Genomic DNA, 12,897 nt, shown 5'->3' with positions numbered 1-12,897 from the left:
GCTACCCACTGAAGCGGCACCTGAGAAAAGTTTTTGTAAGTTCACATTTAGCGCCTTTTTCAAGTTTTTTCTATCCACAATTTAAAGTCTCAGATGTTATGAAAAATTGTAAACTTTATGAAGACGTGGACTTACACAAGTTAATTTCCTCAGTACATATGATAACATGCCTGCTACATCAGTATGTATTAGTCAATACTGAGGACAACATTTTTCTGCTGATGATAGTTCAATGGGGCAATAATAAGGGTCTTATATCTAGCAATTTAAAAAAGTTTATTATATATATGTTTTAAATATTATTTGATTGGTATAGATTCATGATATGTAAATTGTTTTGATATCAGAAGGAAATATTTTAAGGTTTTTGTTGATGACAGATAATTATTTCCCTTTATATTTCCCTTTATTGAACCCCAGATGTATATGAGGATAAGTAATCTATACCTGATGTTACTTACCTGAGTGTGTCAGCTGGACTCTGGTCGACCTAACATCAAATATACTTATCAATAATTTTACATCAATTGCAGTTATTGATAAATATAGAAATTTTAGTATGTTAATTTTTTCTATACATAAAACCCAAATTTTTTTAACTAAATTATTCGGATTGATGAAAACTCGATACATTGGATTAAGCATAATTTTAATACAGTATTGTTTTGTATCCTACTAACATATGTCACAATTATCAATATAAAGTATGATACAATTGATAAATAAAAATATTTATTCAAACTTGTAAAATTATTTGAATTTATTCTTCAAAATAGCTGTATATAATCCAGCATTAAACTAGAAAGACCATTGTATTCTAATGGAAAATATTAAGTTCTTAGAATCAACAACATGAACAAGGAGTATGAATTCATGAAACAAATTCCATATTGCACTTAACAAACAAAAAGAGAAGAAACAGGGCTTTGGGTTCGAGCGTCACTGATGAGTCTTTTGTAGACGAAATGCGCATCTGGCATATATACAAAATTTAGTCCTGGTATCTATGACATGTATGATGAGTTTATTTAACTAATTGCTGATCTTTATCTCTACGTCACACAGCAATATCATTGTGAAATTCAAACTGTCCCACAACGTTGTTTTTTTTATATCAGACTTATGGTATGGGGTTTTCTTCTCATTAATGAAGGCTGTATGGTTGCCCTATACATACTGTAAACCAACTCATTTTTGCAAGCAAATTATATTTTTGCTACTTTCTAGAAAAATAACGCCAATTTAAATTGTTGTGATATGTATAACTAATGGATCTTCCCTTATTTAACTACATCAAGTTAATAAGAAATTAACATAAAATAAAATCACCACGAAATGGACTCGAAAGTTCTAAACATGAAATAAAGTATCAGCGTAAATAAGTTGGTTTACAGTTAGCTAGTAGATAGCAGTTATATTTAACACACCATGTAGAGAAACATTTAAATAATAGACTAGTATTTACTATTAACATAGTTTAAAGTTTTATACATCAGTTTCCTGCTATTTGTATTCATTGACATAACTGTGTATCTATAATACACAATATTTGAATGGGTGTGTATTTAAATGATAAATTTAATCAAAGGGTATCTAGGTTTGCCACTGGACATTAATCAAACATGACAATCGACCATTTATCATAAATAAGAGACAACTCTCCATCCAAATAACAATTTATAGAAGTAAAACATTATAGGTCAATGTTCGGCCTTCAACACAAAGCCTTGGCTCACACTGAAAAACAAGCTATAAAGGGCCCAAAATTACTAATGTAAAACTATTCAAACAGGAAAACTAACGGTCTAATTATTGTTTATTCAAAGTAAAGATCTTTATGAAAGAAAATATATTACGGTAGTCTGAATCTACTGTTCCAAACTCAATTAATTTCTTGAGCATGCAATATTTATATGCATGGGGCATCCACATACTATGGACACATTCTTGTTTGTAATGATACATGTATTACATATACATTTGTACCTTATTAATCTTACTTCATTAATGAAGGAGAAACAAACAAAACATGATTGGTTTAAATAAGCAAATTTCCTGCTATCGATAACGAAGGACATATTTTTGTATCTGTAATCAACAAGATTTGTAAGAACATGTATTTGCAATAGATAAATATGATCAAAGGGCAGCTAATATTTACCTTTATATACCTGGTCAAAGTGCAATAATCTTATCCAGGTGTTATGAAAATGATAGATTATGGCTGAGGTGACCCTCATATACCTTTGGTATATATACTGAAAATTCAGAACTAAATACATGAATTAACTTGCTAATCATCAATTCTTGGTTCAAATGTGAGATGCCACCAGCAAAATTTGTAAAGAACAAGAATGTGTCCCCACTCGCACTATCATTTTCCATGTTCAGTGGACCGTGGCATTGGTGTAAAAACTCTCATTTGGCATTAAAATTAGAAAGATGATATAATAGGGAACATGTGTACTAAGTTTGAAGTCGATTGGACTTCAACTTCCTCAAAAACTACCTTGACCAAGAACTTTAACCTGAAGCGGGACAGACAGACAAAAGGACGAACAGACGGACGAACGGACGAACGGACGAACAGACGAACGGACACACAGACCAGAAAACATAATGCCCCCCTACTATCGTAGGTGGGGCATAAAAATCACTACTGAAATTTTTAATATTGCAACTTTGTGGAATTTTTCGCATTGATAAAAACATAGCAATATTTTCTGAATTTTACAGCAATATAAGATAATATCTTCTTTATATTGAGGATCTAGTCAACTGGATACAGCCAATTCAGAAATTATTTTATGCATTTATAATTGCCATTTTGTCATTTTAGACTAAAATGCAAGCGATTTAATTTTTGCAATATTGAGAAAAATCATGTTTAATTTCAAAAGGGAAGTTTAAATTAATGCAATTATATACCTGTTACATATTTTGCGACAATAAATACATGTCAATTCAATTATTTCTGAATTAATTGTAGATGGTTTCAAACTGAAAAAATGTTAACAGATTCCATTTTTAAATCAAAAATCAATGTTGCAAAAGAAATGAAATAGCAGTTATAGTTGTTCAAAATGAATTACTGTAAATTCAGAAATTATGGCGTGCATTTATTATTGCGATTTAGACATTTGAGACTTAAATGCGTTTATAATTTTTGCGATATTGAGAATAATCCTGTTTAATTCATATGACCAATTTTGAAATGCATGTTTAAATTATTGCAATCAAAACCCTGTCGCATTTTTCGCAATAATTTCTGAATTTACAGTACTTTAATGGATGCTAAATCATGCTATCAAAGAATGATATGATATATTTCAATAAAAAGTGTATTTAATACTATTGTAATTCAATAATACAATTAATGAAATAGGTTGTGTAAGAAACAGCTGTTACATAGTATTGTCAATAGGTTTGTGAAATCATAGTTTATTTAGACCTGATATAGAATATGTCTTTTCAGATATAATCTATATAATTGTATGGAAATAAAAACTTGTGGCTTGCTGGTGTCGCACATCCCTACTGGAAATAAATTTAATCAATTATTAATTAGAAAAAAACAAGGATTATTTGAATCTTGTATAGATTTAAATTTTTAAAAATTGATAAGAAATTAATGTGTGCTTAAAACTAAGCCAATGAATGTGTAAGGAGAGTAAGTAAGTTGTATACTGAAATAATAAGGAAAAATAACATGAACCTTAAGCAATGTTTTCATCATAAAAATTCTTATCTATTTTCTTTGTTCCTTGTTAAAATATTAGTACAGTAAAACCTGTATAAACAGGACGGCAACGGGACCATGAAAAACAACCGGTTGGACAGTGGGTTGGTGTAATACGGTTTCTGTTTTGACTGGAAGTTTATGACTTATGACGTCAGATATATTGCTCTGTTAAAGTTCTGTCTGATAGTAAATTTGATTATAAACTGTCAGCGGCGGCAGCGGCATCCACAATTATCCACTCTGTGGTTAATTTTTTGAATTTTTAATTACTTTTTTAAACTATCCCTGATGTATACCAAACTTGGACAGAAGCTTCATGAGCTTGTTTATTATAATAAGATAGTATCCAGAAGTTAATTTGGTAAAACAAAATCCTGTTTTTCTGTACTTGACTTATAAATAGATTTAGTTTCTGCCAGGAAACATTACATTGACTCTGTGGTTAAAGATTTTAAAATTTCAATAATTTTCTTAAACTATCCTGGATTTGTACCACACTTGGACAGAAGCTTGTTTATGATCATAAGCTAGTATTTAGATGGAAATTTTGTTAAAATTTTGTATCTGTTTTTCCATAGTTTACTTATAAATGGACTTAGTTTTTCACGGCAAAATTATCTGTGATACTTTATGACATTGGTAATGACTATCATTTATTTATACCATGTTCATTATTGTATTTTCAGAGATGAAGGTTTATCTGTGATACTTTATGACACTGGCAATGACGAGGATGTCAATATCAATGAAGTCATAGCAACAGCAGTAATGGAGGAAACAGAAGCCAGAATGATGGCTCAGGGTGACTATCAACCAGCCTCAATATCAACGGAAACTTCACCAGTGAAAGGGTTATCAAATAAATCCAAAAATTTAGAACAAGCTTTAAACTCGCTAAAAATATTTCAAGATAAAAAACTTAATTCGAACATTAATGAAGAGGAGGAAGTAGAAGAAGAAAATGGTGATTCTGAAGGATCATGGGAAACTGAGGAAGAGGAAGAGGTTGTTCCTGTCAAAGGAGCAATGAAAAAAAGGAAGGATAAAAATAGTAACATGGTTAAAATTAGCACAAAGAAAAATGTGACTTCTTCTGATGAATTAAGTGATAATATCAAGTTAACATCACAATCACAATCCCCTGATTCAGAAGGTAAAAACTTGTATACCTGGAAGAAATCTAGTCAAGGGGGTGGGGCTCCAGAAGTGGAATTTGATGATGAGACATCTTTGTGGGATCATGAGGAGTATTGGAAACGCCCACTTCCTCAGCCCCTGGATATTCCAGAGAGGGGAGATTATATCGATTGTCATGTATCTAAAGTATTTGATCCTACAAATTTTGTGGTAAGTATATCAGAACAATTCTTTATAAGATTTAGTTTTCTACTGAAATCCTCAAATAGTAATTAACCAGAATATATACCAGGAACTTTTTTCTCATTTTTTAAGCACACAAATGTTTTGTATTGTAGTTTCTCTTACTGCTTTATAATTATTGTCAGTTGGTCAATAAAATATGAGATATGAAATGATATTCAGATTTTAAAGGAAACAAACCTTGTAATATAATATATGTGGTGCTAATGGTTTTTGTTTGCCATATTTGTTGTTCTTCATTTTAAAATTTTAACATGTTGTTGTCAGACTGATGACAAAATTGAGGACAAGTTCAATAATGATGAATTTGACTTTTACTGTTCAGGAGTTATGGCTCTTGAAAGAATAAAAAAGGGGGTTTCCAGACGTGTCCTTCCATTTACTCATGAACAGTTCAACCAAAGCTTTTTAAATTTTAAGATGTTGTTACTGATGACAAAATGGAATTTAAGTTCAATAATGACAATAAGGACGGACATAATTTTGGTATTTTGTAATGGAAATATTATAGTGAGGTCCAGCGGTTTTTCTTCAGGGACCAGCAGATATAAAAAGATTTTGATAACTCTGGTAAAACCATTCAAACAGGAAAACCAAAGTTCTTTTTTATAATTTTAGTGTATTCCATATGGATCCATGGCTGATTTGGACCAGTTGTTGAAAGATTGTATAGAATATTTTAATCTACACTGTGAAAATAAGGTAAGATGGTTGATGATTTAAATTTTAAGCGATTAGAAATAGGAGTATTGTGTTTGAAGATTTTCAGTCTTTAAGGTGATACCCAACACCTTCACTAAAATTAATTTGGCTCCTTTAATTTCCATAACATTTTGAAAAAGTATTAACTTTGACCATTTGAAAAAATTTGAACCATTCATTTTATCAGAAAAATTAAACTAGTTATATAGCAGTTTGACAAACACTAACTTTGATCATTTAGAAGCTTAATATTGCCTTCACAAGGCAACATAGTTTAAACGTAAAACTGATTTTACAGAGTTATCTCCCTGTAGTGTTAGGTACCACCTTAATTAAGGACTTGACTGTCCAAAAAAAAATCATATTACTGACAACACAAGAGCAAAGCTGGTGAAAAACACATTGTCTTAGTCTTGATTCTTTTGAAACTTGACTTGACAGAGACATTTCATCAAATACACTACTGGTATTCCATTACATCAAATACACTGCTGGTATTCCATTTTCATGTTATACTGATAAATTGTTCAAAATGAAAGATGAGGATCTAAATATAAGCTACAAATAAGAGCTTCCAGACATTTATTATCAATCTTCTTTGAACATGCATGCTGTGACGTGTAATGCAGTTCAGATTCATCAATCAACAACTTCCTGTTTACCGATTTCTTAAAGCAAGGGTATCATAGGTAAGCATTAGCTCACAGTTATACTTGCTATATTAGACAAAACCCTATATTATCAGTTAAAACATAATTAGATGGGTATATTATTTCACTGCCTCCAAATTTGCACACGTCTCTTGGCAGATACAGTTTTTATGTGTCCATTTGTCTTTGTAGATATTAAAACAAGATGAAATCAAAGTCGGCCATTTATATGCAGGTCATCAAGGAGGGGCCTGGTACAGAGTGGTGATAAATAAGAGAGTAGGTCCTGGATTGGTAAGTTTACATCAGGGGCCTGGTACAGGGTGTTGATAAATAAGAGAGTAGGTCCTGGATTGGTAAGTTTAAATCAGGGGCCTGGTACAGGGTGGGGATAAATAAGAGAGTAGTTCCATGATTGGTAAGTTTACATCAGGGGCCTCGTACAGGGTGCTGATAAATAAGAGAGTAGGTCCTGGATTGGTAAGTTTAAATCAGGGGCCTGGTACAGGGTGTTGATAAATAAGAGAGTAGGTCCTGGATTGGTAAGTTTAAATCAGGGGCCTGGTACAGGGTGGGGATAAATAAGAGTAGGTCCTGGATTGGTAAGTTTAAATCAGGGGCCTGGTACAGGGTGGGGATAAATAAGAGAGTAGGTCCTGGATTGGTAAGTTTACATCAGGGGCCTGGTACAGGGTGTTGATAAATAAGAGAGAAGGTCCTGGATTGGTAAGTTTAAATCAGGGGCCTGGTACAGGGTGGGGATAAATAAGAGAGTAGTTCCATGATTGGTAAGTTTACATCAGGGGCCTGGTACAGGGTGCTGATAAATAAGAGAGTAGGCCCTGGATTGGTAAGTTTACATCAGGGGCCTGGTACAGGGTGGGGATAAATAAGAGAGTAGGTCCTGGATTGGTAAGTTTAAATCAGGGGCCTGGTACAGGGTGTTGATAAATAAGAGAGTAGGTCCTGGATTGGTAAGTTTAAATCAGGGGCCTGGTACAGGGTGGGGATAAATAAGAGAGTAGGTCCTGGATTGGTAAGTTTAAATCAGGGGCCTGGTACAGGGTGGGTATAAATAAGAGAGAAGGTCCTGGATTGGTAAGTTTAAATCAGGGGCCTCGTACAGGGTGCTGATAAATAAGAGAGTAGGTCCTGGATTGGTAAGTTTAAATCAGGGGCCTGGTACAGGGTGATGATAAATAAGAAAGTAGGTCCTGGATTGGTAAGTTTAAATCAGGGGCCTGGTACAGGGTGTTGATAAATAAGAGAGTAGGTTCTGGATTGGTAAGTTTACATCAGGGGTCTGGTACAGGGTGGGGATAAATAAGAGAGTAGGTCCTGGATTGGTAAGTTTAAATCAGGGGCCTGGTACAGGGTGTTGATAAATAAGAGAGTAGGTCCTGGATTGGTAAGTTTAAATCAGGGGCCTCGTACAGGGTGCTGATAAATAAGAGAGTAGGTCCTGGATTGGTAAGTTTACATCAGGGGCCTGGTACAGGGTGCTGATAAATAAGAGAGTAGGTCCTGGATTGGTAAGTTTAAATCAGGGGCCTGGTACAGGGTGTTGATAAATAAGAGAGTAGGTCCTGGATTGGTAAGTTTAAATCAGGGGCCTGGTACAGGGTGGGGATAAATAAGAGTAGGTCCTGGATTGGTAAGTTTAAATCAGGGGCCTGGTACAGGGTGGGGATAAATAAGAGAGTAGGTCCTGGATTGGTAAGTTTACATCAGGGGCCTGGTACAGGGTGTTGATAAATAAGAGAGAAGGTCCTGGATTGGTAAGTTTAAATCAGGGGCCTGGTACAGGGTGGGGATAAATAAGAGAGTAGTTCCATGATTGGTAAGTTTACATCAGGGGCCTGGTACAGGGTGCTGATAAATAAGAGAGTAGGCCCTGGATTGGTAAGTTTACATCAGGGGCCTGGTACAGGGTGGGGATAAATAAGAGAGTAGGTCCTGGATTGGTAAGTTTAAATCAGGGGCCTGGTACAGGGTGTTGATAAATAAGAGAGTAGGTCCTGGATTGGTAAGTTTAAATCAGGGGCCTGGTACAGGGTGGGGATAAATAAGAGAGTAGGTCCTGGATTGGTAAGTTTAAATCAGGGGCCTGGTACAGGGTGGGTATAAATAAGAGAGAAGGTCCTGGATTGGTAAGTTTAAATCAGGGGCCTCGTACAGGGTGCTGATAAATAAGAGAGTAGGTCCTGGATTGGTAAGTTTAAATCAGGGGCCTGGTACAGGGTGATGATAAATAAGAAAGTAGGTCCTGGATTGGTAAGTTTAAATCAGGGGCCTGGTACAGGGTGTTGATAAATAAGAGAGTAGGTTCTGGATTGGTAAGTTTACATCAGGGGTCTGGTACAGGGTGGGGATAAATAAGAGAGTAGGTCCTGGATTGGTAAGTTTAAATCAGGGGCCTGGTACAGGGTGTTGATAAATAAGAGAGTAGGTCCTGGATTGGTAAGTTTAAATCAGGGGCCTCGTACAGGGTGCTGATAAATAAGAGAGTAGGTCCTGGATTGGTAAGTTTACATCAGGGGCCTGGTACAGGGTGCTGATAAATAAGAGAGTAGGTCCTGGATTGGTAAGTTTACATCAGGGGCCTGGTACAGGGTGGGGATAAATAAGAGAGTAGGTCCTGGATTGGTAAGTTTAAATCAGGGGCCTCGTACAGGGTGCTGATAAATAAGAGAGTAGGTCCTGGATTGGTAAGTTTAAATCAGGGGCTTGGTACAGGGTGATGATAAATAAGAGAATAGGTCCTGGATTGGAAAGTTTAAATCAGGGGCCTGGTACAGGGTGCTGATAAATAAGAGAGTATGTCCTGGATTGGTAAGTTTAAATCAGGGGCCTGGTACAGGGTGGGGATAAATAAGAGTAGGTCCTGGATTGGTAAGTTTAAATCAGGGGCCTGGTACAGGGTGCTGATAAATAAGAGAGTAGGTCCTGGATTGGTAAGTTTACATCAGGGGCCTGGTACAGGGTGTTGATAAATAAGAGAGTAGGTCCTGGATTGGTAAGTTTACATCAGGGGTCTGGTACAGGGTGTTGATAAATAAGAGAGTAGGTCCTGGATTGGTAAGTTTACATCAGGGGTCTGGTACAGGGTGATGATTAATAAGAGAGTAGGTCCTGGATTGGTAAGTTTACATCAGGGGCCTGGTACAGGGTGGGGATAAATAAGAGAGTAGGTCCTGGATTGGTAAGTTTACATCAGGGGCCTGGTACAGGGTGCTGATAAATAAGAGAGTAGGTCCTGGATTGGTAAGTTTAAATCAGAGGCCTGGTTCAGGGTGGGGATAAATAAGAGAGTAGGTTCTGGATTGGTAAGTTTAAATCAGGGGCCTGGTACAGGGTGTTGATAAATAAGAGAGTAGGTTCTGGATTGGTAAGTTTAAATCAGGGGCCTGGTACAGGGTGGGGATAAATAAGAGAGTAGGTCCTGGATTGGTAAGTTTATATCAGGGGCCTGGTACAGGGTGGGGATAAATAAGAGAGTAGGTCCTGGATTGGTAAGTTTAAATCAGGGGCCTGGTACAGGGTGTTGATAAATAAGAGAGTAGGTCCTGGATTGGTAAGTTTACATCAGGGGCCTGGTACAGGGTGGGGATAAATAAGAGAGTAGGTCCTGGATTGGTAAGTTTACATCAGGGGCCTCGTACAGGGTGACGATAAATAAGAGAGTAGGTCCTGGATTGGTAAGTTTAAATCAGGGGCCTGGTACAGGGTGATGATAAATAAGAGAGTAGGTCCTGGATTGGTAAGTTTACATCAGGGGCCTGGTACAGGGTGGGGATAAATAAGAGAGTAGGTCCTGGATTAGTAAGTTTACATCAGGGGCCTGGTACAGGGTGGGGATAAATAAGAGAGTAGGTCCTGGATTGGTAAGTTTAAATCAGAGGCCTGGTTCAGGGTGGGGATAAATAAGAGAGTAGGTTCTGGATTGGTAAGTTTAAATCAGGGGCCTGGTACAGGGTGTTGATAAATAAGAGAGTAGGTTCTGGATTGGTAAGTTTAAATCAGGGGCCTGGTACAGGGTGGGGATAAATAAGAGAGTAGGTCCTGGATTGGTAAGTTTATATCAGGGGCCTGGTACAGGGTGGGGATAAATAAGAGAGTAGGTCCTGGATTGGTAAGTTTACATCAGGGGCCTGGTACAGGGTGGGGATAATTAGAGAGTAGGTCCTGGATTGGTAAGTTTAAATCAGGGGCCTGGTACAGGGTGTTGATAAATAAGAGAGTAGGTTCTGGATTGATAAGTTTAAATCAGGGGCCTGGTACAGGGTGTTGATAAATAAGAGAGTAGGTCCTGGATTGGTAAGTTTAAATCAGGGGCCTGGTACAGGGTGGGGATAAATAAGAGAGTAGGTCCTGGATTGGTAAGTTTAAATCAGGGGCCTGGTACAGGGTGGTGATAAATAAGAGAGTAGGTCCTGGATTGGTAAGTTTAAATCAGGGGTCTGGTACAGGGTGCTGATAAATAAGAGAGTAGGTCCTGGATTGGTAAGTTTACATCAGGGGCCTGGTACAGGGTGGTGATAAATAAGAGAGTAGGTCCTGGATTGGTAAGTTTAAATCAGGGGCCTGGTACAGGGTGCTGATAAATAAGAGAGTAGGTCCTGGATTGGTAAGTTTATATCAGGGGCCTGGTACAGGGTGACGATAAATAAGAGAGTAGGTCCTGGATTGGTAAGTTTATATCAGGGGCCTGGTACAGGGTGACGATAAATAAGAGAGTAGGTCCTGGATTGGTAAGTTTACATCAGGGGCCTGGTACAGGGTGACGATAAATAAGAGAGTAGGTCCTGGATTGGTAAGTTTACATCAGGGGCCTGGTACAGGGTGTTGATAAATAAGAGAGTAGGTCCTGGATTGGTAAGTTTATATCAGGGGCCTGGTACAGGGTGGGGATAAATAAGAGAGTAGGTCCTGGATTGGTAAGTTTAAATCAGAGGCCTGGTTCAGGGTGGGGATAAATAAGAGAGTAGGTCCTGGATTGGTAAGTTTAAATCAGAGGCCTGGTTCAGGGTGGGGATAAATAAGAGAGTAGGTCCTGGATTGGTAAGTTTACATCAGGGGCCTGGTACAGGGTGTTGATAAATAAGAGAGTAGGTCCTGGATTGGTAAGTTTACATCAGGGGCCTGGTACAGGGTGTTGATAAATAAGAGAGTAGGTCCTGGATTGGTAAGTTTACATCAGGGGCCTGGTACAGGGTGCTGATAAATAAGAGAGTAGGTCCTGGATTGGTAAGTTTACATCAGGGGCCTGGTACAGGGTGCTGATAAATAAGAGAGTAGGTCCTGGATTGGTAAGTTTAAATCAGGGGCCTGGTACAGGGTGCTGATAAATAAGAGAGTAGGTCCTGGATCGGTAAGTTTAAATCAGGGGCCTGGTACAGGGTGTTGATAAATAAGAGAGTAGGTCCTGGATTGGTAAGTTTACATCAGGGGCCTGGTACAGGGTGCTGATAAATAAGAGAGTAGGTCCTGGATTGGTAAGTTTATATCAGGGGCCTGGTACAGGGTGCTGATAAATAAGAGAGTAGGTCCTGGATTGGTAAGTTTACATCAGGGGCCTGGTACAGGGTGTTGATAAATAAGAGAGTAGGTCCTGGATTGGTAAGTTTACATCAGGGGCCTGGTACAGGGTGTTGATAAATAAGAGAGTAGGTCCTGGATTGGTAAGTTTAAATCAGGGGCCTGGTACAGGGTGCTGATAAATAAGAGAGTAGGTCCTGGATTGGTAAGTTTACATCAGGGGCCTGGTACAGGGTGGGGATAAATAAGAGAGTAGGTCCTGGATTGGTAAGTTTACATCAGGGGCCTGGTACAGGGTGGGGATAAATAAGAGAGTAGGTCCTGGATTGGTAAGTTTAAATCAGGGGCCTGGTACAGGGTGCTGATAAATAAGAGAGTAGGTCCTGGATTGGTAAGTTTACATCAGGGGCCTGGTACAGGGTGGGGATAAATAAGAGAGTAGGTCCTGGATTGGTAAGTTTACATCAGGGGCCTGGTACAGGGTGGGGATAAATAAGAGAGTAGGTCCTGGATTGGTAAGTTTAAATCAGGGGCCTGGTACAGGGTGCTGATAAATAAGAGAGTAGGTCCTGGATTAGTAAGTTTAAATCAGGGGCCTGGTACAGGGTGGTGATAAATAAGAGAGTAGGTCCTGGATTGGTAAGTTTAAATCAGAGGCCTGGTACAGGGTGTTGATAAATAAGAAAGTAGGTCCTGGATTGGTAAGTTTAAATCAGGGGCCTGGTACAGGGTGCTGATAAATAAGAGAGTAGGTCCTGGATTGGTAAGTTTAAATCAGGGGCCTGGTACAGGGTGATGATTAATAAGAGAGTAGGTCCTGGATTAGTAAGTTTACATCAGGGGCCTGGTACAGGGTGATGATAAATAAGAGAGTAGGTCCTGGAT

General features: G+C 37.7%; 1 protein-coding gene across 1 annotated transcript in view; it reads left to right on the top strand.

The window, feature by feature from the left end:
* LOC134690669 (tudor domain-containing protein 7-like) overlaps window positions 1–12,897 on the top strand; it is a 74,165-nt gene that overhangs the window by 55,005 nt on the left and 6,263 nt on the right. Inside the window, exons 23-25 of the mRNA XM_063550661.1 lie at window positions 4,429–5,089; window positions 5,741–5,824; window positions 6,667–6,768. Coding sequence (XP_063406731.1) covers window positions 4,429–5,089; window positions 5,741–5,824; window positions 6,667–6,768 — 847 coding nt within the window. The remainder of the gene's footprint in view (window positions 1–4,428; window positions 5,090–5,740; window positions 5,825–6,666; window positions 6,769–12,897) is intronic.

This window comes from Mytilus trossulus, chromosome 11 (assembly GCF_036588685.1).
Source record: "Mytilus trossulus isolate FHL-02 chromosome 11, PNRI_Mtr1.1.1.hap1, whole genome shotgun sequence".
Taxonomy (NCBI): domain Eukaryota; kingdom Metazoa; phylum Mollusca; class Bivalvia; order Mytilida; family Mytilidae; genus Mytilus; species Mytilus trossulus.
The sequence above is the reverse complement of the archived record's forward strand: the minus strand, read 5'-3'. Positions and strand labels throughout refer to the sequence as shown.